Source organism: Amblyraja radiata, chromosome 38 (genome assembly GCF_010909765.2).
Source record: "Amblyraja radiata isolate CabotCenter1 chromosome 38, sAmbRad1.1.pri, whole genome shotgun sequence".
NCBI lineage: Eukaryota > Metazoa > Chordata > Chondrichthyes > Rajiformes > Rajidae > Amblyraja > Amblyraja radiata.
The window spans coordinates 17,844,738-17,872,687 of record NC_045993.1 but is presented as its reverse complement, the minus strand read 5'-3'; the positions used below and the strand labels follow the sequence as shown (position 1 = coordinate 17,872,687).

Genomic DNA, 27,950 nt, shown 5'->3' with positions numbered 1-27,950 from the left:
CCAGCTTTTTGTGTCTGTCTTCGGTTTAAACCAGCATGTGCAGTTCATTCCTTACACGGGTCTCTGTACAACATTGATTGGTAGCGTTCCGGACCCCTGGACCCGAGGACTCCGACCTGTATCTCTCAAAGAAGTACATGTGAAAAATTTCTCACGGACCATAAAAATGCGTAACCTTTCAGTAAAGTCCCTTTTAAAGTCCCTTTTAAAGATTATAGTTATTTTCTTGAATCTCATTAACATAACTCATGAATAAGTTGATGTCCATATGCGGATGCAAATCTTTATTTTTATTTATTTTTAAAATTCAATCCCACAGAAGATAATTTTTACTCACCTTCTGTCCCCTCTGTCCAGCTTCCGGGTTCACCGTTCGCAGGAGTTCCCACGGTACCCGCAAGAGTTATTACGGATATCGCACTGGCCACTACGTCCATATAATGTTGCAATACTCAACCACAAGTGTACAAGTCAATCTTGGAGAAATTCAAACTTTCTTGAATTTTCTCCCGAGTGACCAAGTTACACGATGACCTGCCGTTAGCGCTACGGTGGTCCACGGTGGTCCACGAATGCCGTACTGTTACCGCACGAGGTTCCCACGATGTTAAACTCCGGTTAACTCTTGCGTCAAGTCGCCCCGTGAAAAGGCCGCTTTAGACTGCTGAGGAAGTAGTGGCGTTGGTGGGTTTTTTGGTGGTGGCTTCAGTGTGGTCAGACCAGGACAAATTGTTAGTGATATAGTGGTATAGTGATAATGGTTAGTGACCCAACTCGTCCATACCAACCATGTTGCCCTGTATATGCTAGTTCCATTTGTCTGCATTTGGCCCATATCGAACATAGACACAAAATGCTGACCAGCAGACATAGGTTTAAGTTGAATGGTAAAAGATTTAATAGGAATCTGAGAGGTAACCTCTTCACACAAAGGGTGGTGGGTGTATGAAACTAGCTACCCAAGGAGATAATTGAGGCAGGGACTATCCCAACGTTTAAGATGAGTACATGGATCGGACAGGTTTGGATGGATATGGGCCAAACCCGGATAGGTGTGAATAGTGTAGCTGTGACATGTTGGCCGGTGTGGGCAAGTTAGGACGAAGGGCCTGTTTCCACGTTGCATCCCTCTATGACTCTATTTACACCTAGGAACCTGTTCATTTTTAGGACTCGTCTCTTTATGAAGCACCTGTTTATCCTGTTCATATCTACTGTTCTGATGAGGGTAGGTATTGTGGGAATATAGACAGACACAAAATGCTGGAGTAACTCAGTGGGACAAGCAGCATCTCTGGAGAGAAGGAATGGGTGACATTTTGGGCCGAGACCCTTCTTCAGATTTTGGCCTATTTCAATAGACAATAGGTGCAGGAGTAGGCCATTCGGCCCTTCGAGCCAGCACCGCCATTCAATGTGATCATGGCTGATCATCCCCAATCAGTACCCCGTTCCTGTCTTCTCCCCATATCCCCTGACTCTGCTATTTTTAAGAGCCCTATCTAGCTCTCTCTTGAAAGCATCCAGAGAACCTGCCTCCACCTGAGGCAGAGAATTCCACAGACTCACCACTCTCTGAGAAAAAGTGTTTCCTCGTTTCCGTTCTAAATGGCTTACTCCTTATTCTTAAACTGTAGTCCCTGGTTCTGGACTCCCCCAACATCGGGAACAATCTTATATGTTTCAATGAGATATCCTCACATCCTTCTAAACTACAGAGTGTACAAGCCCAGCTGCTCCATTCCCTCCAGTCCACCCATCCTGGGAATTAACCTTGTAAACCTACGCTGCACTCCCTCAATTGCAAGAATGTCCTTCCTCAAATTAGGGGACCAAAACAGCGCACAATACTCCAGGTGTGGTCTCACTAGGTCTCTGTACAACTGCAAAGGACCTTTTTGCTCCTATATTCGATTCCTCTTGTTATAAAGGCCAACATGCCATTCGCTTTCTTCACTGCCTGCTGTACCTGCATCCTTACTTTCATAGACTGATGTACAAGGACCCCCAGATCCCGTTGTACTTCCCCTTTTCCCAACTGGACACCATTTAAATAGTAATCAACCTTCCTGTTTTTGATACCAAAGTTCCTTTGACTTCTGTTAATAGATGATTGTTGGATTTAGTTGAGTTTATTATTGTCATGTATATCAAGGTACAGTGAAGAGCTTTTTTGCGTGCTATCCAGGCACAGAAAAAACAATACATGAGTTCAATCAAGCTGTCTGCAGTGCACGGATAAAGGGTACAACATTTAGTGAAAGTCCAACAAGGTCTCCAATGAAATTGATGGGAGGTCAGGACAGCACTCGAGCTGATGACAGGACCGTTCAGTTGCCTGTTAACAGCCGGGAAGAAACTGTCTCTGAATCTGCGGGTGTGCGTTTTTGAACTTCTGTACCTCTTTGCAGATGGGAGAGGGGAGCAGAGGGAGTGTCCGGGGTGACACTGGTCCCTGATGATGCTGGCTGCCTTACCCAGGCAGCGTGAAGTGTGGACGCAGTCAATGTTGGGGAGGCTGGCTTGTGTGAAGGTCTGGGCTATGTCCACAAGTATTTGCTATCTCTTGCAGCTGTTCCAAAACCAGGTTGTGATGCATCTCAATAAAATGCCTCCTGCAGCACATCTGTATGCCCTAGTGAGGGTTGTTGGGGACATTCCACACTTCCTAAGCCTTCTAAGAAAGTAGAGAATTTTGCAACTGATTTTAAAAGACTTCATCTGTACTTCATATGTTTTAAAAGATGTTAGTGAAACATTTCAATGAACCTGGTACGTTTTCAGTGGGGACTGCCAACAGAAGCAGACGAGTGGACGTACTGGAAAGTAAGGTCCCAGTGAGGGTACGGGAGCCCCGGGGAGTGTAGAGAGAGGGGGCAGGGGAAGTGTAGAGGGAGGGGGCAGGGGAAGTGTAGAGGGAGGGGGCAGGGGAAGTGTAGAGGGGGGGCAGGGGGAGTGTAGAGGGAGGGGGCAGGGGAAGTGTAGAAGGAGGGGGCAGGGGAAGTGTAGAGGAAGGCAGGGGGAGTGTAGAGGGGGGCAGGGGGAGTGTAGAGGGAGGGGGGCAGGGGGAGTGCAGAGGGAGGGGGCAGGGGAGGTGTAGAGGGGGGCAGGGGGAGTGTAGAGGGAGGGGGCAGGGGAGGTGTAGAGGGGGGCAGGGGGAGTGTAGAGGGAGGGGGCGGGGAGGTGTAGAGGGGGGCAGGGGGAGTGTAGAGGGGGGCAGGGGGAGTGTAGAGGGAGGGGGGCAGGGGGAGTGTAGAGGGAGGGGGCAGGGGGAGTGTAGAGGGAGGGGGCAGGGGGAGTGTAGAGGGAGGGGGCAGGGGGAGTGTAGAGGGAGGGGGCAGGGGGAGTGTAGAGGGAGGGGGCAGGGGGAGTGGAGAGGGAGGGGGCAGGGGGGAGTGTAGAGGGAGGGGCAGGGGGAGTGTAGAGGGAAGGGGCAGGGGGAGTGTAGAGGGAGGCAGGGGGAGTGTAGAGGAGGGGGCAGGGGAGTGTTAGAGGGAGGGGGCAGGGGAGTGTTAGAGGGAGGGGCAGGGGGAAGTGTAGAGGGAGGGGGCAGGGAAGGGGAAGTGTAGAGGGAGGGGGGCAGGGGGAGTGTAGAGGGAGGGGGCAGGGGGAGTGTAGAGGGAGGGGGCAGGGGGAGTGTAGAGGGAGGGGGCAGGGGAAGTGTAGAGGGAGGGGGCAGGGGAAGTGTAGAGGGAGGGGGCAGGGGGAGTGTAGAGGGAGGGGGCAGGGGAAGTGTAGAGGGAGGGGCAGGGGAGTGTTAGAGGGAGGGGCAGGCGGAGTGTAGAGGAGGGGCAGGGGGAGTGTAGAGGGGGGGCGGGGGGAGGGTAGAGGGAGGGGGGCAGGGGGAGTGTAGAGGGAGGGGGCAGGGGGAGTGTAGAGGGAGGGGGCAGGGGGAGTGTAGAGGGAGGGGGCAGGGGGAGTGTAGAGGGAGGGGGCAGGGGGAGTGTAGAGGGAGGGGGCAGGGGGAGGGTAGAGTGGGGCAGGGAGAGTGTAGAGGGAGGGGGCAGGGGGAGTGTAGAGGGAGGGGGGCAAGGGGAGTGGGGATTGCGATCGTCACCTTGTTTCCAGCAGGTTAGACAGCAGATTATTGGAGTTTTACTGTGGTCACGGTGGGAGTGGACATAGTAAGGTCATGCATTAACACGGTGCATAATTGGTTGGGTTAATGGAACAAATGTCTGCACTAGAACCTTTAATTTGTTGGGAACTCTGGCAGTACCATCGACACACAGCCGTGTCATTTTTATATACTGTTTAGTACAAAAGGAGCTTTGTATAGTTTATCAAAAAATTGTCTTGTGTCAGCTCTTTTCAGTTTGAGAAGCATGGTTACCTGTATATGTGATGGTGCTGTGGTAAACTGCTGACCAGTTAAACCGCATTTTCCTGGGTGCAATGGTTGCATTGAGGCATGTGATTCTCCGTTGCAATAACCCCTGCTGCCTGCCACATCTAATTCTGTTTTCTTGTTCCTGTTAGCTTCCAGGGGTACTCCTGTGCAGAACAATGCTTATGGATATGAACCAGTGGGTGTGATGAGTTTTGGATTTGCACCAGCAAACGGCCCCTATGCAGCCAATGGCCCCTATGCAGCAAATGGCCCCTATGCAGCAAATGGCCCCTACGCAGGGAACGGTCCATACGCCTATCAGCCGCCTCCTATGAATGGTTATGGACCTCAGCCAACAACAGTGGGTTACTCTTATGGAATGTCTGCACTACCTCCAGGTATCTCTCCAACTTCAAGTAACCCTTCCTTTCCCTCTCTTCGTCCCTCCCCCACTCTAGTTCTCCGACTAGTTTCACTGACCTGCTGATTCATTTGACTGTTTGTATGGAAACGTAGAAAATAGGCGCAGGAGTAGGCCATTCGACCCTTCAAACCATCAACTGATCATCCAAAATCAGTACACTGTTCCTGCCGTATCCCTTGATTCCGCTAGCCCTAAGAGCTAAATCTAACTCTCTCTTGAATACATCGCCTCGTTGTCACCTTTACCTCGGCCAACAAAGAACCATTGTACATTTCCTTGATCATCGTCTGCTTTCATCTGTCCTTTTCACACCTGACATGCTCTTTATATCTTTCCATATCTCTAGTTTCCCTCTCCCCTGACTGTCTGAAGATCTCGCCTGACTCTGAAGAAGGGTCTCGACCTAAAATGTCTCCCATTCCTGCTCTCCAGCGATGCTGCCTGACCTGCTGTGTTACTCCAGCATTTTGAGTATACCTTAAAGAAAAGGGTCTGATAAAATAATGTCACCACTATCAGACATGCAGCTTATGCAGCAGCAGAACCATTAATAAGCATGTTGTTCCCTCTTAATAAATGCTAAAAAAAAATGCAGGCATCATCGATGATAAAAGATCAAGTATCATCTGATTGCCATCTACAATTCTGCACGTTGTGTTGTGTAGGAAGCAACAGCAGATGTTTGTTTACACCGAAAATAGACACAAAAATGGTGGAACAAGTCAGTGGGACAGGCAGCTTCTCTGGAGAGAAAGAATGGGTTAAGTTTTGGGTCAGAGTCTGAAGAAGGGTCTCAACTCAAAACGTCACCCATTCCTTCTCTCCAGAGATGCTGTCTGTCAGACTGAATAACTCCAGCATTTTGTGTCTATCTTCTGTGTAATAGTGTTATTGGCTAAGCATGGGAATTAATCATTGTTGTATGGAAACAGGCCAGGAATGAGATGAGAGAAACCGCTGGCATTGGAGAGCTTTGGAACTGTAGGTCTGAAGGACCAGTCTGAACCAAGAAACCTCTGCATCCCACACATCTCAATTTACTCCAAATTATTATTTTGGAAATTTTGCTTTAAAAGTGAAACCTCAGTGTTGTCCTGCTTGGCAGATTTCCCGAGCTCTGGGTTAATTTCGAAAGACTAGCACATTCGGAGAAAGAAACCTTGGCCGGCACGGTGGCGCAGCAGTAGAGTTGCTGCCTTACTGCGCCAGAGACCCGGGATCGATCCTGACTATGGGTGCTGTGTTTGTATCGGAATCAGAATCACACTTTATTTGCCAAGTATGTTTTGCAACATACGAGGAATTTCATTGGCCAGGTCAGTCATACAATTAAAAGTAACAGATCACTCAAAAACACATTTTAACATGAACATCCACCACAGTGACTCCTACACATTCCTCACTGTGATGGAAGGCGAAATAAAGTTCAAGTCTCTTCGTTTTGTTCTTCCTCGGTCGGGGGCCTCGAGCCTCCGTTGACGATCTTGACTCCTGTAGCCGGCGGTGTTCGGACCCTCTGCGTCGAGGCGATCAGCTCCTGCATCGGGGGGGTGGTCAGCTCCCCCGCACCGGGCGATAGAACCTCGCGTCGGGGCTGGTCCAACCCTCTGCGGCGTTGGAGCTCCCGACTAGCCTCACCTTGATGGTAAGTCTGCGGTGGGAGCGATCCCAGGCAAGGTATCCGCTCCCATGTTAAGTCCGCGCCTCCGATGTTAAGTCCGAGTAGGCCTCCAGCTCCAGCGATGGAAGGCCGCAGAGCCCGGAGAATGTGATCTGAAAAATTGATCACATCTCCGGGAAGGTAGGAACTTGAAAAAAAGTTTCCCCCGATCCCCCCCCCCCCCCCCCCCCCCCCCCCCCCCCACATAAAACAAACCAAAGTACATTAAAACAAACTTTTAACAAACGCTAAAAATAACATGTTGGCCCTGTGACCTGCGCTGGTTTCTCCAGGATCTCCGGGTTCCTCCCACACTCCAAAGACGTGCAGGTTTATAGGTGAATTGGCTTGGTATAATTGTAAACTGTCCTGTGTGTGTAAGATAGCGTTTGTGTGCGGGGATCGCTGGTCGTCGTGGACGCGGTGGCCCGAAGGATCTATTTCCGTGCTGTATCTCTACATTAAACTACTGCAATCTGGAGATTTCTTGAACGTCTGCAAATCTCCTGTGGTTAAATGTGGAATAAGTGTGTTCACAGTGGTGGGAGTCAGCAGATTCTATTGAAAACTACTTTCTCCCCAATGTAATTCTGTATCAGTGCTACCATCAAATGGCCTTGGGCAGGAATAAATGCACATTGATTGTAATTTGTGCATCTAACTTCTGATTCCAGGTGCGCACCCATCTGCTCCTGCCATGGACATGTACATGCCGCCCCCACCTCCTTACCCTGGACTTCCTCCAGCTAATGTGGCTCAACATGGACTGCCTGGTATGTACACTGAAACTCACCCTTAGGATAATGATAGGATAGAACTTTATTCATCCCCAGAGGGAAATTGGTCTGCGCATCACCTTCTGTGCGTGTTCCTGAATTCCAGTTCAGTTTAGTGAGTTTATTGTCACGTGTACAGAGGTACAGTGAAAGCTTTTGTCGCGTGCTAACCAGTCGGCAGAAAGACAATACATGATTACAATCAATGCATTTGCAGTGTACTGATACATGATAAGGGAATAACGATTAGTGCAGGGTAAAGCCAGCAAAGTCCAATCAAGGATAGTCCAAGGGTCATCAAAGAGGTAGAGTAGTTCAGCAATGCTCTCTAGTTGTGGTAGAATGATTCAGTTGCCTGATAACAGCTGGGAAGAAACTGTCCCTGAATCTGGTGTGTGTTTTCAAAATTCTATACCTTTTGCCCAAAGGGAGGGGGAGAGTGGCCAGGGTGCGACTCGTCCTTGATTATGCTGCTGGCCTTGCCGAGACAGCGGGGGGGTATAAATGGAGTCAATGGAATGGGAGGTTGGTTTGTGTGATGACCTGGGTTGCGTCCACAATTCCTGCGATCTTGGATGGAACTGTTCCCAAACCAGGCTCTGATGCATCCTGATAAAATGCATTCTATGGTGTATCTGCAGGAGTTGGTGAGAGTTGTAAGGGAGATTCCAAACTTTCTAAGCATTCTAGGGATGTAGATGGTCGTTGCTTCAATATGGGTGGTCTAGGAGAAATTGTCGCTGATATTTACTCCTAGGAATTTAAAATTTTCAACCTTCTCTACTTCGGCACCATCAATGCTAACTGGGGTATGTGTACCGCTTTGCTTCCTGAAGTCAATCACAATATCCTTTGCCTTGCTGACATTGAGAGAAAGGTTGTTCCGACACCAGGACATGAGGTTCTCAACCCTGTACTCCGTCTCATCATTATTTGATATCTGGCCCACAGTGGCAGATTTGTCTGCGACTTTGATAATTGAATTAGATTTGTACATGGCTGTGCAGCCGTGGGTGGAGAAGGAGTAAAGAAGGGGGCTGAGAATGATAATCGCTCGTTTCTGAGCTTTCCCCCAGTCTAGCTTCAGTAAAAACACTGAATCAAGCACTTGCAAAGATTAAAGTTTATTCTACCAAAATTATAAGCACGTTACAGATCACACACTGTACCTACTGTCCCCACAGCGGGTTTGATCCCTGCTTCTGTCTTTTCAAGCCCTCTAGGCCCCGCTTAGAGTCACTCCATCAGCCCTCCTGAGGATCGACCACGAACCTCGTGATCACCGTCTTTTATATGCCCCGCGAACCTGAGGGCCGAAGCACACTGGGGGTTGTCTTACAATTACCCAATAACAGATATTGATTAACCCCATACATAACAGATGTTTCCCTAACCCAATAATACAACAGTTCAATACATTATATTCCCAAAGAACTCCAGGGTGAAGTCAATTATTGAAACATGTACCCTGATTTACTGGGTTTCCAGACAAGGCTTAACACCATATCCAATAAACATCCAGCAGAGTTGGATTATGCAACATTATATACAATGTATTTACCAATGTATATCTAGTTTGCAACCACCCAATCCATTCTATGCATTTGGTATCTGATTGACAAGGCTTTCAGGTTCCCAACCCTTTTGCACAGAATTGTGTCTAAACTCCAGACCATCTGGCACCTCTTGCAGCCTGTCCCAGCTCTGCAGAGATAATTCCCTATCTGACCAAATTTCCCAACAAGCCCTGAAACTTAGCCCCATTTTAGAAGTCCTGACTGGTCCAATTTAGCCTGGATTAACATTTCTTCCTTTTATCATTATGATAATCCATCATAAATGATAACTAAAGTAGATGATGTTGTTTCTTCTGAGAATCTTGTAAAGCATCCCGAGTTTGCATGGGCATCACTTCACAAGTCCTGTCTGAGGAATCTTCACCTCCCGAGTTTTGTGGGTGCGAACTCCCTTCATCCGTGCACCTGCCCAGTCTTCCTTCACCTTCCAGTTGAACCTAGATCCTAGAAAAACCTCAAAAACACTTGGACAAAGCAAGCTACCATTATATCATACACTTGCTATTACCATTCCACTGAAACCTAACTAGCCGTATTATAATGTCTATTGCTCGCATTCCCTAACCTAAACTATAATTCTAGGATTGGCCAGGAATCCCCCTCTTCACACAACATGATGACAGAGAATCATATCATTTACAGCTGGGTGTGGTCGGAATTTCCCTAAAGGCGAAACTTAAATTTAAAGCAAACCATAATACGTGTTCCAATTAAACCAAATTCAGTCTCGGCCTTCAATTTACCATTTTATATTTCCATGCCCTTTCTTTATTCCACTGCATTGTAGCTGATATTACAATTCCATTCCAATTCCTGTGGAATTCCCAGCTGTTCAAATTTAGACAATCAATTTCCATCCCACTAATTCATGCAAAATCCAATTAAAGCTCCAAATCCAGGGACAATTTCTTCCCACCTTGATAGCATAAGCCTCTTTATTATCAAGGGTTAAGCAATTCTAATCTGTTGGGCAAATACACATCGGTTCTGCTATTCCAATACAATACAAGTTTTAACCCCTGCAGTTAACCAAATCAATCCTATACTCTCCCTTAGCCTATATGCTCTTACTATGATGATGCTAACTTCATTCTAAAGCAGGGCTCTCGCTTAACTTTTTTTCCCTGTTGCCAGCCGGGCAACCTTGGCAGCTTTTTAGGTTGCCAAATGACAGTTTAGATGGTCATTTAAGATGGCTTGCATGACGCGTGCTCGGACGAAGTGTGTAGTTACCAGTCGGAATTATGCTCAATGAAGCATTCACATATTATTTCTGCTTCAAATAAAGTCACAAACTAACATATTCACCAATCAAGACATGATATATACCTCAATGACATGCAGCAAAATTATAATACGGTATCTCAACTCTTTTTACACATTGCAATGAATGCAATTTTTATTATTTCTTTCCACTTCCAAACAAAAATGTGGTTGGATTATTCAGCATATGATCAACCTGTGTCAATAAATCATGGATCTTGATAACATATATGCATAACCATACACACTACAGATTGATACAAGCATGTTTTCTGTGAAGGACCGAAAATTATCATGACATGGCCATAGCATGGGTCGTTATTGCTATTTTCTAAAGGCATTTTATGATTATAGCTGTTAAAACTGACTATACCCATCTGACAGTTTAAACATTGTACTAACTGACAAGAGATGGCCAAAGGACATAAATGCAGCAAATGTTCTTTTGGTAATATATTTAAAGGTGTCATTATTAAAAGACGCCACATTACCAGACATTCAGATTAGTTGTATGTGTTGTGAACAGCAATGAAGATACCCAGTTTGTAAGCAACAAATTTTTTTAAAATTGTTGATAAAAGCTTTTTCCATCATTCGCACTTCAGAATTAACGTTAAAATTTCAACTGAAATAACTCCTGACCAAATTTGTGATGTGTATGACTGACTGTAGAAGTAAAACCTGGATAAATCCAATGTATAATTGTGAATGTTGCTCATTAAATAACTATAGTACTGATACTCCATAGTAAGACCATTGATTTGCCATTAAAATGAATTCTGTAATAACGTGTCAACGGTAGCAGTGACAATCGAACACTGCGGTTTTAATGTTTCACGTGTTCACAATTTAATTAATCCATCTTTATGGATTGAAACAAATAATAACATTGGGAATTAAAACATATTTGATTGCATTCCGTTATCAAACATAGTCAATGTTAGCTCTGAAGACATTTCCAGCACAATAGGGTCGGGAGGTGGGGGGGGTGTGAATCAGTGCAGGATGGGTAGATGGTGGTGGGGTGGGGGGGGCTTGAGAAGGCAATCGGTGCGGATTGGATGGATTGAGGCAGGGCAATTAGTGCGTGTTGGTTGGAGTAGGTAAAATTGTGAGGGGAGAGCGCGGGGGATGACTGGGTTGAATGGGGCGGATCTGTGCAGGATGAAGGAGAGGAACAGTGCAGGTTGGATGGGAAGAGGGGGGTCAGTACAGGATGAATTGGGGGACCAGTGTAGGATTGATGGGGAGTGGCAGGAGAATCAATGCGAGGTGGATAGGGAGATCAGTGCAGGATGAATAGATGGGAGTGGGGGGGGGAGAGTAGATGAGGAAGGGAGCACGGGGGATGTCAGTGAGGACTGAATAGAAGCAGGAATGGGGATCAGTGCGGGATGGAGAGGAGGGGTCTCAGGATAAGGGGAGTGGAGGGGGGTGTGAGAGAGAGAGGAAGGGGCAGAGGAGGTGGGAAGGAAGGCCAACGCTCCTCGGACAACACCGGCATCATCGCTTCCTTGGCCGTCCCTGTCAGGCACGGAAATTGCTATCAAAATATGGAGGTGGCCGGCACTCACACACACGCGCGAGGCTTTGGAGGCCCTGTGAACGGTAATTTCAGCTCAATCCAGCGTTAAATACAGCTCAACTCTGCCTGTCTCGCCTACAGCCTTATCTCAATCCAGACAAGGCTGTAGGTTATCCTAGCGGGACAGGCAGAGTTGAGCTGGGTTTAGCGCTGCTTCTCTGCGCTGGCTGTGGGCCAGGGGTACCGCGCCCGTCTGACTCCCGACGTCTCTGGCCACCCCGGGGGGGGAGGGGGGGATGGCCCAGTGGCGGTTCGGCAGCGATTACAGCGCCGGAGACTGGGATCGATCCTGGTTGTGGTGCAGGTCTGTCGAGAGTGTTTTGGCTCGTCTCCCTCCTCCAATCACCACGCTCTTTCCCCAGTCCCCCCCCCCCCCCCCCCTACTTCCGCCTCTGACCGACACGTCCCTCCTCCAAGGGTTTGGTTTGAAAGCGCCGTTGGCGGAGTGGCAGCAACGGCCGTTATCAAGGCCGGCGGGAGGAGGAGGAGATGGAGCCGCCGTCGCTGCTGCTGTGCGGGGCCCGTCATTCGCTCCGACCCTCCGTCACGCCACTCTTAGCATCTTTCCCACAACCGTCGCCGACACAAAACGTCACGCTGCCGGACCCGCGGAGTCTTCGGTATAAACCAAGCTGCCAAGCCGGGCAAAATGACTCGCCGTTTAGGTTGCCCGGCGGCACTTTGAGTGGTCAGTGGCACCTGGGCAACCGCTAATTTCGAGCCCTGCTCTAATGGTTCTTTATTTCCACTCCTATTATGTCAGTCCTATTATTCTATTCTTACTAGGTTGGCTTTGTTCTCTGTCTAGTGGTTCTTGTTTTCATTCTATTGGCTCCTTTTATCGTCTTCCCTGGCCTCGTTGTCTTTTACTCCACTACTCCACCACTATCATTACGTTGTTAAATAGTTCTACTGCTCCATTACTATATTACTCCAATACTTTGTTAGCTCCATTGTCTAGGGTTTCTTGTTCGTACAATTTCCTTTTAGATGTTTAGTATCAGCCATCCGAGGGGAACATATAAACTTTCAATTTATCTCATCATTTTATTCCACCATCTTGCTTTCTTAGGGTGAGTCTTAGTTTCGAATACTGGTTAAGGTCTGTTCCTCTTTCGAGGGCAACCATATGGTCTTGTCCTATCTTAGACTATTTCTTATGGGTAGGACACGGGAAGAATGTTAAATTAACAGTAGATCCTTCACTAATTCTAAGACTATCCCATAGGCCATTTCCGAGGGAACTTACATATAATTAAATTTTGGCGCAAAGTGAGTATTTTTGCCCTGAATCGCAGAAAAATATTATATTTGAAAATATTCTTCAGCGAGATCTGTCTCGAGAGTCATTACATGGCCTTAATAATTTTTACTCCGAGGATGTTTTAAGTATTTTCTTCCCTCCTACTGTTCGTCGTTCTAATAACTAGGTGTTATGAGGAGAGGCACTAGGGCAGGCTCTTTTCTTCTCCCTTTTAACGATGGTCTAGGGGAGTGGGGGGGTCGCTAATGTTTCAGGTATTGCTAAAGGGCAGGACAATGTCAAATTATTTCCAGTTGGTTACCCTTTCCCTGGGGAGCTACATTACCTCCAGTTCTTGTCCTCCTGCTCTCGTAGGTCTGTGTTCTTTTTACCTCGCTCCCAGGCAGTCTATCTTTTGCTGACACACTGTCCTACAGATACAAAACTCTGCAATGGATTAATACAGTATCTTCATTCCCCACTCCCGATTCTCCTGCACAATGAGTATATTGTTAGTTTCCCTAATGCCTCTTTAGTTGATGTCTTCCCCACCTAGCTACTGTCTCATTCTTTTCTTGCTTTCCTCATTGCTCTTTTATTTTTCTTCAATCCAGTTTTTTCTTCAATCCAGTCCTGCTTTCTCAATGGACAACCCCTACTCCAATGGCCTAGTTGGGCACAATTGAAACAAACTCCCAACTTCACCATCTTCTTTACTTTAAGGGGTTTCCCAGGATGACCAAGAGAAGGTTTATAATCTTCTTCCCTAACATTTCAATGTTTTACTATAACAATCCGCTCATCCTGGTAGGACACTTGAGAGGGATTTGGAGTTGGGGCCATGTTCCCAGCTCCAAGGTGGGTAGATGGGTCAGGACTGAGAGAATGGTTTAGATTGGGTAAATGGCATATGACTTCTGGGTTCCTGTTATTCAGACCACCTTTCTTTCTGGATTCCAGTAATCCCTATAATTAAAGGGTCTCCCATAAGTCCTCGGATGCCTCCAGATTCTTCAGAACTCTAAGTTCTTCTTGATCACGGAAATCCCATCTCTGACCCATCTGTTTTATCCATATCTTTGTGGGACAGGCCCTACTCCAATCTCCCATCCCTCCACAAGTACAGCATTGGGGGTCTTTTTCTACCCCTATGTTCCATTAAAATTTGCTCAAAATGATGGACAAAACAGCGGTGACCATTCGAGTAATCTGGGACCCTAATTCTTTCCAATCTGTAATTTCCGGGTACTCTGGGAATCCCTGGGTCACAATTAGACTTTGGAAAATCTTCTTTTGCTGTGCATTTACTTTCCTTTTGGGTGACGGGGTAATCCTTCTGATTTCTACCCTCCTTCCAGTAATATCTCACAGCTCTGGCTATCTGGCTGGCTCGGCTTTCAGACCATTTCCTGTTATTTATTCTGATTAAATTGGCTATTCTAGTAGGGAGACAAAGCAATAAAACTGCACAATATTGAGGGGAACTTGCTCCATTCTGAAAGTCCAGATGTCCTGATTGATCTATGTATAACTTTGAAAAGTGGGCTAAGAAATCGTCGGCTCCTTCACCCTTTTCTGGTCTTAATTCCAGGACTCAACTTAAATTTCCTGGTTTCTGAAAGGTTCTTGCGAGGGCTGTTAAAACTGCCTCTTCCCTTGCACTGTCATCCATTATTGCATCTGCTAATTTTTCAGAAAGTAGGATAACCTAGGGCTAGTAGAAATCCAGTATTCTCATCTGGAGTGATTATCTGCTGAATGATTTCCCACAGATCCCGAGAGTCTGCATGGTATATACGCATGGTGGTTCGCAAATACTCTATGAACGCAGCAGGGGATTTCTTTCTATCAGGAATTCAGTTTAGTACTGCCATTATTTTATGGGATATGGGTGTCTGTGATGGGGGGAATACTCACACTCACTGCGCTGGCCGAATCTGTTATATTTCTTCTTTTACTGGTAACTGCTTATAGGTTACTGGTCCAAGAAATAAGCAATCGGTTATGTCAAAGTCTATCTCCGTCTCTAAAATCACTGTCTCTCCCTCCAACAAGTCTTCTGCTTCGCTAAATGTCTCCCGGTATTGCTCAATTAAGTCCTTCCTCTCTACTCGAGTGATCTGCCTAGGCGGTGGCTCACAGAAATCCTCTAGTGGTTGTGCAACATCAAACATACCTTCCTTCTCTTTAAGCTAACCTTTTTGTTCTACTCCGGGTGCAATAAGCTACTGGGTGATCTGTCAGAGAGGGCGTGAATAAGCTTGACGGACCTGGTACTTCAGTATCAGTGGTTGACGAAACCTGTTCAGAGGTAGAGTCTGCCGGAGTTGTTATAGTTTCTGCAGGTCTCAAATATTTATTATGGGCACGTCAGACATGGTGCTAATGAAGCCTGGGGATTACAAGAGGAACATGGTGGGAGCTGTGAACCTCTACTGACACTAGTAATAATCCATTCCTCTAAATACTCATCCTCTTCCCGTTCAGGATCAACACGAACCATCGGATTCTTAATCTCTAATGTTATAGGGACTCCTTTTCTTCCAGGTGATCCACCTAGCCTTTGCTCTGAATGTTCCCCTCTATCTCCACTTCTGCTTTCATCATCGCCTGGAGGTCGATTCATTTTACCTTCTTTTAATTCTAATCCAAGCTTAGCGATTGTTCTTTCCCAACTAGCCATTCTCTTAACCTCCTTCTTCACCTTTCGAACTTGGAAATATTTTTCCCTTAATCCTATCAATTATTTTGCCCCCTCATTATTACTATGTTGCCAAATGATTCGTTCTATGTACTTTATCCCTTTTACCGTTCGGATTCCTCCCGGAGGCCGTAATTGATTCCCTAATTTTTTATTTAATGCTCCCGATAAATTTCTCAATTTCTCGGCTTTGTGAGGAAACTCATTACACATTAATTGTAGCTGCTTGCAGTGCAGCTGCTTGCGCCGACGATGGCTGCCGTGATGTACTGCTCCTTGCTGTTTTGTATGTGTTTGTTCGTTTGTGTCGTCTGTGAAAACCCTACAAAGATTACTTTCACAAGAGATACTCATAAACATCGGACATACGGTACCTCCAAACATCGTTCCGGATTGCTCTCACTCGCTGGATTATTTGGACATACTCGTCGGCGGAGCTATGGCTGTGTTCAAGGTCTTGAGACGGAGGCGGATCAGTGGGAAGCGCTCTGGAGCACTCGCCCAACTCCGGCGACGAGGATCACGCACACCACTCCCGAGCATATTCCTGGCAAGCGTACTTTCTCAAGAACAAAGTGGACGAACTGCAACTCCTGCATCGGACAAACAAGGACTTCTCTCGAGCTGCTGCTCTGTGTTTCACCGAGACCTGGCTTTGTGAGTCGACCCCGGACAGCGCGCTGCAACTGGCTGGCTTCCAACTTCACAGAGCGGATCGCGAAGTGGAGGCAGCAGGGAAATCAAGAGGCGGTGGAATATGCTTCTATACCAACCCGGACTGGTGCAGCGACATCACGGTACTGTCAAAATTCTGTTCTACCAACCTAGAATCCCTCTTTATAAACTGCAAACCCTTCTACTCTCTGAGGGAATTTAACTCCTATATTCTCGCTGGAGTTTACATTCCCCCCCAAGCCTGCATACGTGAGGCGCAAACACAACTCGCTGACCAGGTAATGAGGGTAGAGAGTGACTTCCCGGACTCCATGGTCATTGTTTTGGGGGACTTTAACAAAGCTAACCACAGCCGTGACCTTCCAAAATGCAGACTTCATGTTACCTTCCCCACCAGAGGGGAGAGAACACTCGATCACTGTTATACGGCAATCAAGAACGCATATCGCTCTATTCCCCGGGCGGGTCTGGGTCTCTCTGATCATTGCATAGTTCACCTTATTCCGACCTACAGGCAGAAACTAAAAGCTGCTAAGCCTGTGGTCAGAACAATGAAAAGGTGGACAAGCGAGGGCATTGAGAACCTACAATCCTGCTTTGACTGCACGGATTGGAATGTGTTCAGGAAAGCAACCACAAGCCTCGATGAGTAGAAACATGGGAAAAAATAGGTGCAGGAGGAGGCCATTCGACCCTTCGAGCCAGCACCGCCATTCATTGTGATCATGGCTGATCGTCCCCAATCAATAACCCGTGTCTACCTTCTCCCCAGTATACGGACACTATCATCATATGTCAGCTTTTGCGAGGACAGTTGCATTCCATCTAAGACCCGGACATGATTCAACAACAACAAGCCCTAGTTCACTGCAGAACTCGAAGACAGCTCCAACGATCTAAAGAGGAGGCCTACAGGAGCGGGGATGCAGACCTCTACAGGCAGGCCAAGTACAAGCTGAGAAGAGGAATCAGAGCTGCCAAGGAAAGGTACTCTGAGAAGTTGAGGAGCAAGTTCTCAGCTAGTGACTCTTCTTCAGTTTGGAAGGGTTTGCAAGAAATTACCAGCTACAAGAGGAAAGCCCCTCACTCTTTGGACAACCATCAGCTGACTAACAACCTGAATGAGTTTTACTGCAGGTTTGAAAATCAGAAACATAACCCTGGTACCCCCACTCCCCCTTCCCCAGAGCCCAGTCTGCAAAGAATGGACCCTGCTCCCTCTCCTTCCCATTCACCACTTCACACCTACTTAAGGCAAGACTCCAGTATGAAAAGACTGGACCATTTCCCACCCCAACCAATACTTCACACCCATTCACAGCCTGACCTCAGTCTGCAAAGACTGGGCCCAAGACACTTGAAAGGCTTGTGCTGGCCAAGCTGAAAAATATCACGATCCTCCTGCTGGACCCTTTGCATATCGGGCCAATAGATCTGTGGATGATGCAGTCAACCTGGGCCTGCACTTCATCCTCCAGCAACTGGACTGCCAGGGGACTACTACACTATAAACTTTCCGAGTTGACTGTGTCTGAACCCCTCTGTCGGTGGATCACCAACTTCCTGACAGACAGGAAGCAGCATGTGAGGCTGGGAAAGCACATCACGGACCCGCAAGCGCTCAGCATAGGAGCACCGCAAGGCTGTGTACTCTCTCCTCTCCTCTACTCTCTCTACACCAACAACTGCACCTCCACAGACAGCTCTGTCAAGTTTGAGGATGACACAACCCTGATTGGACTGATCCAGGATGGGAAGGAATCTGCCTACAGACAGGAAGTGTCACAGCTGGTGCCATCGTAACAACCGAGAGCTCAATGCTCTTAAGACAGTGGAATTGATTATAGACTTTAGAAGAGTTCCCCCTCCCCTCACCCCACTCACCATCAACAACACCACAGTCACATCTGTGGAGTCTTTTAAGTTCCTGGGAACCATCATCTCCAAGGACGTTAAGTGGGGGGGCTACCATCGACTCCACAGTCAAAAAGGCCCAACAGAGGATGTACTTCCTGCGGCAGCTAAGGAAGCACAATCTGCCACAAGCAATGATGGTCCAATTCTACACGGCCATCGTAGAGTCTGTTCTCACCTTCTCCATCATGGTCTGGTTTGGCTCAGTCACCAAGCACGACACCTGGAGGCTGCAGCGAATCGTCCGATCAGCTGAGAAGGTTAGTGGCTGCAACCTTCCCTCCATTTATGAACTGTACACTGCAAGGGCCAGGAAGCGAGGGGGCAAGATCATCTCTGAACCCTCTCACCCTGACCACAAACTCTTTGAATCACTTCCCTCTGGAAGGCGACTCCGGATTGTCAAAGCTGCCACAGTCAGACATAACAACAGTTTTTATCCACGAGTAGTTGCTCTTTCCAACAGCCAAAAATCTGTAGCCTCCCTTTGATCTGGTATTTTGTTGGTTCACATGCTTGATCAATGATGTTTTATCATTAATGTTTTATTATTATTAATGTTTGGTGTTTTCTGAGTTATTCGTAACTGTCGCTGTATGTCATGTTACATGAGCACCAAGGCAAATTCCTTGTATGTGAATACTTGGCCAATATACTTACTTGTAGGGGGCTTTTCTCTTCCTCAGTCACGTCCCTGGCCACATTGTTTCCCATGCTTCCGATCTGTGAAATAGAATTCTAAATATTTTGTTTTATCCCGGAATTTACCAAACCTCTTAGATAATGACTAATGGTTTAAAGCGATCGCAGCTTCGCAACTAGCTACTCCTTCTTCCCACCAATCCTTATTTTCTTATTCAAATTAGTCTCCTGTTTCCTACAAATCCACACTCCTCCGATCTTATAATTTTTAATCAAAATATCTAAAGATAATTTTTAAACACCCAATTAACACAGTCCACAAACACTACCCATCACTATTATGCACAGCCACACTCCTAAATAAAACACGAACATTCATTAATTATACACCGCGCACTCTAAGTAATCTTGTCCGTGGCTCAGTCAATCAGTAAGGTGACTCCTCCCCTCGACGCAGTGATTGAAGGAGTGCAGCCCCTGATCGAACTGCCCCAACTCGGATTTCTAGAACAGTCTTAACCCAATTCGCAATCCCAAATAACCCAGAGAACCAGTATTTAGAAATTTTGCTGCAAATTTGGAAACAGTCAATCTAGAACTCCTAAAATTTAAGAGCGTATCAATTTGTGCGTGGGCTCCCGAATAAGCTTGAAAAACAAATTGCCCAATTTAGATTCCTTGAACAAACTAAAGTATTCCGGCCAATCTATACCTAGTTTATTCAAGCTCGGTACAGTCTCGAAGTTCTTCGTCTATCAAAATAGACTCAGATACTTACACGCAGACACTCCGCCCTGCTAATGTACCGAGGGTCCTGCGCCTCGCCGCTTTGCGCTGTACCTTATCGGTGCCGTCTTGAAAAGCGCTGCTCCAATTCACACTCCCGGCAACGATCACAATAGAACCTGTCTTGAATATCCCACCTAATTTGGATACCAGTTTACCCTTGGTCCACCCCACACCCGATGAAGCTTGCGTTAAAGGCAGCTGCAGTCTGCCCAACTACGACCAGTTTAGGCCTCTAACCAAGGACTGGCCTACACCCAACCCCACCAAGGCCTCTAGCCTTGGCCAGATTCTACCACTAAAGTGCTTGCTAGACTCTGTTCTAATGATCTCGTTTAGACCATTTCCCAAGCTCGCGAAAGATCGATCCTCGCTGACTCACGAGGTGTCGAAAGTAGGTGCGCAAACCGCACCGTAGGCCCCAGTTCCGCACCCGCGATCGAACCAGCTCAACACTATCAACCACAAACCTGTGTTTGGAGTTCTTTAGAGATCCCAGACGAGCCCCCAATGATAATCGCTCATTTCTGAGCTTCCCCCCAGTCTAGCTTCAGTAAAAACACTGAATCAAGCACTTGCAAAGATTAAAGTTTATTCTACCAAAATTATAAGCGCGTTACAGATCGCACACTGCACCTACTATCCCCACCGCGGGTTCGATCCTTGCTTCTGTCTATTCAAGCCCTCTAGGCCTCACTTAGACAGAGTCACTCCAGCAGCCCTCCTGAGGATTGACCACGAAACTCGTGCTCACCGTCTTTTATATGCCCCGCGAACCTGAGGGCCGAACCACACGGGGGTTGTCTTACAATTACCCAATAACAGATATCGATTAACCCCATACATAACAGATGTTTCCTACCCCAATAATACAACAGTTTAACACATTATATTCATAACAAACTCCAGGGTGAAGTCAACTATTGAAACATGGACCCTGATTTACATGGTTTCCAGACACTATCCAATAAACATCCAGCAGAGTTGTATTCTGCAACATTATATACAACTTATTTACCAATGTATATCTAGTTTGCAACCACCCAATCCATTCTATGCATTTGGTATCAGATTGACAAGACTTGCAGGTTCCCAACCCTTTTGCATAGAATTGTATCTAAACCCTAGACTCTCTGGCACCTCTCGCAGCCTGTCCCAGCTCTGCAGAGATCATTCCCCATCTGACTAAATCTCCCAACAAGCCCTGAAACTTTGCCCCATTTGTGAAGTCCTGACTGGTCCAATTTAGCCAGGATTAACAAGAACGCATCCTTGCAGAGCTCCTGTGTTGAGGATTATCGTGGAGGTTGATTTGTCCTTAATCCTCACTGATTAGGGTCTGTCAGGAAGTCGAGGATCCAGTTGCAGAGATGACCCCAAGTCCCGTGAGTTTGATGCTGAGCTTGGATGGTATAATGGTACTAAAGGTAGAGCTGTAGTCTATGAACAGAATAGGTCTGATATAGGTGTCTCTCTTCTCCAGGTGTTCCAGGGATGAGTGTAGAGCTAGGGCGATGGCATCATCCGTAGACCTGTTGTGGCGGTAGGCGAACTGCAGTGGGTCATCTAATGGTGGATGTCATGGCCACTGGACGATAGTTGTTTAGGCATGAGGTCTTGCTTTTCTTTGGCACTGGGATGATGGTGGCCTTCTTGAAGCAGGTGGGTACCTCGGAACAGAGTAGGGAGAGATTAAAGATGTGGAGAACATGAGGAAGAACCAGGAGGAACCTAAACATCTTTGAGAAACTTCCAGGGTAGTGGAAAAAATAGGTGCCGTTAATTCAAGGTAGTCAGAAGTTACCCAACAGTAAATTCAGGGAGGTGGTGAGATTGTGGGACGTGTTTCAGCCTGTGGTGGTGTTCCAGGGGAAGCTGGAGATAAACAAGAGAGAGAAACAATTGCAAGCTTGGACAAATAGTTCAGTTTAGTTTATTGTACAGTGAAAAGCTTTTGTTGCATGTTATTCAGACAGCAGTAAGACAACACATGATTTCAATCGAGCCATTTACAATGCATAGATACATGATAAGGGAATAACGTTTAGTGCAAGGTAAAGCCAGCAAAGTCTGATCAAGGTTTGTCTGAAGGTCACCAAAGAGGTGACCTTCAGCACTGCTCTCTGGCTGTGGTAGGATGATGGTTCAGTTGCCTAATAACAGCTGGGAAGAAACTGTCCCTAAATTTGGAGGTGTGCGTTTTCACACTTCAGTACCTTTTGCCTGATGGGAGAGGAGGAAGAGTGAGCTGCTCCGACCCAATGACTTTCCATCTGTAAATTCTATGCCATTCCTATGTAAAGTTGAAGTTGTAAGGGTGTTGTATTTACTATTGATGTGAAGACTATTAACAGTTTCCAGAATACTGAATATTGAGTGAAGAAGGGTCTCGACCCGAAACGTCACCCATTCCTTTTCTCCAGAGATGCTGCTTGTCCTATTGAGTTACTCCAGCGTTTTGTGTCCATCCAGAATACTGCGATTGTTCTGGTCTTCACTAGCAACATCACAGCAACAATCCCACCTCTGTCAGAGTGATTGCAGCAGTATGGAAACATTCACTTCACACAGCAACTGTCTGATGACATTGAGGACAGGTGTGAATGGTTCTGAGAGGAGGAAGTGCAGAATATTTTGTGTTTCCTGGGTTGGGCAAGGTGGAGAGTTTGTCTTCAACGGGGGAAGAATTTCAAGAAATGTGCTATGTTGAATGAAGTCAAAACCGTTTGTCTTTTAGGTGGAGCTAAAGCCGCAGAAGCAGCGTCCAGTGCGTACTACAACCCGTGCAATCCTCACAGTGTCTACATGCCGATGGTAAGTCTTCACCTTTAGGCATTAGGTGTAAGGTAATGTCTGTCTTTTTCATCCGTCAATTTTTTTTTCAAAGAAAACAAAGTGTCGGAGTAACTCAGCTGGGTCAGGCAGCATCTGTGGAGGGAAACGCACAGTCAATGTCTTGGGTTGGGGCATATCTTCAGGACCCATCTGCTCATTTCCCTCCCTTTAAATTTCGTTGTACCATGTGCAATGACAATAAAAAGAGATTCATTCATAAACGCTGCCTGAACTACGGAGGTAATCTAGCACTTTGTTTTTGTTGACGATTCTAGCATCTGGAGTCTCTTGTGTCAACCAAAGAACTCCACAAGGTGAGCACAGGGCAATCTGCAGATAGACGCAAAGTGCTGGAGTAACTCAGCTAGTCAGGCAGCATCTCTGGAGAAAAAAAGAGCTTCTTCAGACTGAAGAAGGGTCCCCACCTGATACGTCACCCATCCTTTTTTCCCCAGAGATGCTGCCTGACCGGCTGAATTGCTCCAGCATTTTAGAAACATAGAAAATAGGTGTAGGAGTCGGCCATTTGGCCCTTTGAGCTAGTACCGCCATTCAATTTGATCATGGCTGATCATCCAAAATCTCCTGCTTTCTCCCCATATTCCTTGATTGCATTAGCCCTAAGAGCTATATATAACTCTCTCTTGAATATATCCAGTGAATTGACCTCCACTGCCTTCTGTGGCAGTGTCTATTTTAAGTATAGACCAGCATCTGCAGTTCCTGGTAACAACCAATACGCAGTAACATATGACAATTATTCTTATTTAAGTTACTCCATTGATCCTGAGTAGATTCAATGTGGTGAATGTGACAATTTTGCAATGGCTTCAAGTGCTTACAGATCACAGGTATAGAATAAGTGTAAAGCCTAGAATCATGAACATTTTTTCTTTGAGGCAGCAGTGCTTTGCAAGTGCAAATGAAGCTATTATATATGAAAGGTTTGCTCTACAATAGGGTGGCTCAGTGGAGTTGCTGCCTTACAGCGCCAGAGACACGGGTTTGATCCCGACTTCGGGTGCTGTCTGTACGGAGTTTGTACGTTCTCCCCATGACCTGCATAGGTCTTCTCCAAGATCTTCGGCTTCCCCCTCTCACACTCCAAAGACATACAGGTTTGTAGGTTAATTAGCTTGGTTATAAATGTAAATTGTCCCTAGTGTGTGTGTAGGATAATGTAAGTGTGCAGGGATCGCTGGATGGCGCGGAGTCTGGGCCGAAGGGCTTGTTTCCGTGCTGTATCTCTAAACTAAAATTAAATTAAATATTAATTTATCATAATACTGCTGTTCCTGGCATTTCCTGCCTCAAAGAAAAGTTATGCTTAAGTTACTTAACTGTATATGGACCTGTCAGCAACACCAAACTGCCTCTGAAGAAGTAGAGTTGCTGCCTTACAGCGCGGGAGACCAGAGTTTGGTTCTGACTACGGGTGCTGTCTGTACGGAGTTTGTACGTTCTCCCCTTGACCACTTGCTCCGGTTTCCTCCCATGCTCCAAAGACGTACAGGTTTGTAAGCTAATTGGCTTTGGTATAATTGTAAATAGTCCCTAGTGTGTGTAGGATAGTGTTAATGTGAGGATCGCCGGTGGGCCACAGGGTTTGTTTCCGCGATGTATCTCCAAACTGATCTGCTTGTTGAATGGATGTTTGTGCAAGGACCTCTGTCTTTTAACAAATTATTTTCCTGTCTCCATCACAAGAGTAGAGAATGTGTAATGTTTGGAATTGGATTGTTCATACAAAGCCTTCTGGTTATTTAATATTGCACCTCATTCATCCAAATGCTTGTTGCCCGATGCCTCAGTGTTGAGATCCAGCAGTAAAACGAGTCTGTTCTCTTTCAGGATCAGCCCCCACCGTATACACCAGCAGAGGAGAAGAAGAACAAGTGAAACACTCTGAAGTTGCGATTCTTCCAACCGTTTGTGAATTGTTTACTTTCTAAAAAAAAAGTGTGTTGTTAGAAGCTGCATTTTTATTAGACTTGAGCCAGTCCATAATCTCTTTCCACATTGTATCGTCCAGCTACAGAACTGAGTCTCGGACTGCAGGCATCTGGTTGTGTCTGTGCACAGATATCTTGTGCATTGAAGTAGGTGAGGTGGCCAGAACATGACACCATTGTACGCCGTCTCTTTCCTCATCCTTGTCGTCTTTTCTACTTTCCTTGCCTCTGCCGGAAGTAATCTGCCTCCAAACTTCATTGACCTCCGTACATTGTCAAGCGAATGTTGGAAAGAAATTAATTAAATTGCTCCAATTGAGCCAAGCCTGTCTAGGTCCTGCAGGATCTACTCCATCAGGAATTCGGACCAGACCGGGGGTGAAAATATTAGCCTGATGTCACCAATGGCCAGTTGGAAGCATTGTGCTGGTTGGTGCTGCAGCTGTCTAGACCCTGAAGGCAGTGAGACTTAATGAATAACATCCTTAAATGCCAAGATGCTGCTTGTAAATATGACAATATACAATTATACCAGAAACATATCGAATTATTGAAATTTTTTCACATAATGCAAACAGAAACACGTTCCCACAAGATGACAGTACTGGATTGTGAACCATTTGAATCAAGATTAAAATCACAGTGATCATCATTGCCCATTTACCAGAACGTTATCACTAGGCATTAGGGTTTTAAGATATAGAAAGTTTTAAGTATTCAAATTCTTTATTTAAAGTTTTCTATATGAAATAAAAGACTTCTTATGGCTGAGATTAAATTATACGACTATTGCTTGGAATTTACCAAGTAATATTTTGACAGCTTGGCAGAAAGGGATTGGAGAAATTCCTTCTTAACATTTGTCTGTGCAATTTTGCTAGCAAGGGTTTCTTGGCATTTCTTACAGAGAAAGATCAGATCAGATTAACTGATTTCAAATTAGCTGTGACTTTGCTGCTCTGTGGTAAAGTTCACAAAGTTCCCACTGGGCAATGTGAATTACTATTGGTGGGAATATGAGCTTCAGCAGTTCAACCTCTGGCACTGAATCAACGAATATTAATCAGTGAACATTAACCCAAAGCCTTTTTGCACTTCATCATTTTATATTGTCGCCACCATAATTGAAGTCTGACGTTCATGTTCCACTCAGTGAGGTGAATGGGTCGAGAGGAAGCACTGAGACTCATGTAGGGTTATAAAAACATAATCCTTCCCTGTTGGAAACAATGTGCACAAGATCCATTGTTGCATGGTTGGGTCTTGTTTGTGTTTCTAAAGCCTTGTGCCCTTCAGTAATACTGCTTGCTTACTTAGTGTCACAGAGTGATACAGTGTGGAAACAGGCCCAACTTGCCCACACCGGCCAACATGTCTCAGCTACACTAGTCCCACCTGCCTGCACTTGGCCCCTGTCCCTCCCAACGTGCCCTGTCCATGTACTTATTTTGTCTGATTATTTTTAAGAGTGATGAGCAGTGTTGGTGTTGGTTTGCTCTGGGTGGGTGGGGAGATCCCACAACTTGTTAGTGGTGGGAATGGCATTGATGATGAACTGGGCCCTAACCACATTTCTTCAAGGAGACCTGCATCTTCCAACTGACCCACAATAGCATGTTAGGTAGGGGAATAGCTGTTTACTTACTGATTCTCCCTGTGCCTCGGTGGCCTTATGACTGGACTATACACCAGGGCACAGACACCATGTGAAGCATTGTAGAAAGCTGCATGGAACAAGCTGCTTTGTGCACACAGTAGGTAAGACAAAGGTTTTTTTTATTTGGGATTATCTTCTCAAACATTACACATTTTCCAATAGCCAGTTTCTGCAAAATAACAATGTGAAGCCAGTAATGGGCTCCCCTCGTGCCCAGACTTACATAGAAAACTTCAGGGCTGTTTTAATGCATTGACTTCTATTGTTGGGAGAGGGATCTCTACACCTGCATGATATTGAGGCCTCCTGCCAAAGGATAAACCCTGCTTGTCCAGACTGTGCTGGTGGCCAACTATAGACCAACCCTGAGACCGGTTCATTGGAATTAGCAACAAATCAAATGATTACCCCAGAACTTTAATCAGTCTGGACTGCTTTATTTCCCTGTCATGTTCATAAATGATAGGAGCAGAGTTAAGCCATTTGGCCCATCTGGTCTATTCTGCCATTCAATCATGGCTGATCTATCTCTTCCTCCTAACCCCATTCTCCTGCCTTTTCTCCGTCACCCCTGACACCCGTACTATTCAAGAATCTATCCATCTCTGCCTTAAAAATATCAATTGACGGCCTCCACTGCCCTCTGGATGAAAGAAATTCCTCCTCATCTGTCTACAGTTCCACTTCATAGGCAGCGTGGTGACCAGTTGCCGCCACAGCTTGCAGTTGTGTGTGTAGGAGAGTAAAGGAACACAAGGAGGGAGTTAGCTGTGGAGTAGACAGAGAATGAGGACTCAACTCAGCTCATTAGTAATACTGCGTTTTACAGAGCAAACTGGTTCATGAAAATTAATGTCGCTATTTTTCACTCCTGGAAACCTTTGTACCATTATCCGTGCATGTGGTAACTGAAGGTACAGCAGAGGCCCCTAGTGTGGTCTTTGCCTTTCCTCCACTGACTGCTAACCGACTTCTTAGAAGTAGTGTCCTTTCTTGGTATAGCATGTTCTTAAACTTGATTTTTATATATATCGAAAGGAAATCGCTTAGTGTGACTTTTTATCAATGAAAAGATTGATGTTTCTACTTTCTACTGATGGGGATGAAATAATACACAAAGTGACGGAGCAAATGATTGTAGTGGTGTCACTGGGTAAGGGCAGCATTGCTTTTGGCCCACTGGGCCCATACTAATGTTGATATCATTCTGTGAATAAAGAAAATGGGACTAAATTAATAAGAAAATTGAGTTGTTTGAGAACTTCAATATGATTGTTGCTAAACTTTATTATTGCAAAGCATCAAGTTAAATCATAGACAAGTGTTGTAATGCTGACAGCTAAGTGCTTGCTTTGGTAAGGAGCTAGGAAGAAGTAATTTAATGGGTTTTTTAAAAAGCAAAATGAATAGATTCATTTTAGTAGCGACATGATGTCCTGGTATTTTAACAAGTCTTGGTTATTAGTCTCCTACCTAAAACCAGTAGCTTCTCTGACTAATAGTGGTACCGGCCACACTTCTAATTTAAATACTTGTAGCTGGAGAACCATTTAAAGCACCCCCATGTCCTTCTGCAAAATCCTATTGGCAAGTGGTCTTGGCCACTTATATTCCAACCAGTCCAACAAGCCAAGGAATAACGATGCATCTATTTTTGCTAGATGGCAGAGAAGAATTCTGCTCCATACCAGGATTTGCAACCATTGCAGCTAGACCAGGAGTGGGGAACCTTTTCATGTTGGAATGCTGCATTAATCTGTAATTAAGCTAGCTGTAATCTAATAAAGTCGCATCCAAGAAACTTCAATTAGATATACTTCAAAATGTACATTATTTTGTAAAAATCTAACTACTATGTACTAACTTTAAGAAACTGAAAAACATTTATTAATTCTAAAGTTAAGTAATCTTTTAATGACTTTGTTGTGAC

General features: G+C 45.8%; 1 protein-coding gene across 1 annotated transcript in view; it reads left to right on the top strand.

Annotated features, from left to right (window-relative positions):
• LOC116966986 (WW domain-binding protein 2-like) overlaps nucleotides 1-27,264 on the top strand; it is a 60,874-nt gene extending 33,610 nt beyond the window's left edge. The window contains exons 5-8 of the mRNA XM_033013409.1: nucleotides 4,480-4,728; nucleotides 7,089-7,187; nucleotides 22,314-22,390; nucleotides 24,263-27,264. Of these exons, the coding sequence (XP_032869300.1) occupies nucleotides 4,480-4,728; nucleotides 7,089-7,187; nucleotides 22,314-22,390; nucleotides 24,263-24,310 (473 nt within the window). The 3' untranslated portion in view covers nucleotides 24,311-27,264. The remainder of the gene's footprint in view (nucleotides 1-4,479; nucleotides 4,729-7,088; nucleotides 7,188-22,313; nucleotides 22,391-24,262) is intronic.
• The last annotated feature ends 686 nt before the right edge of the window (nucleotides 27,265-27,950 follow it).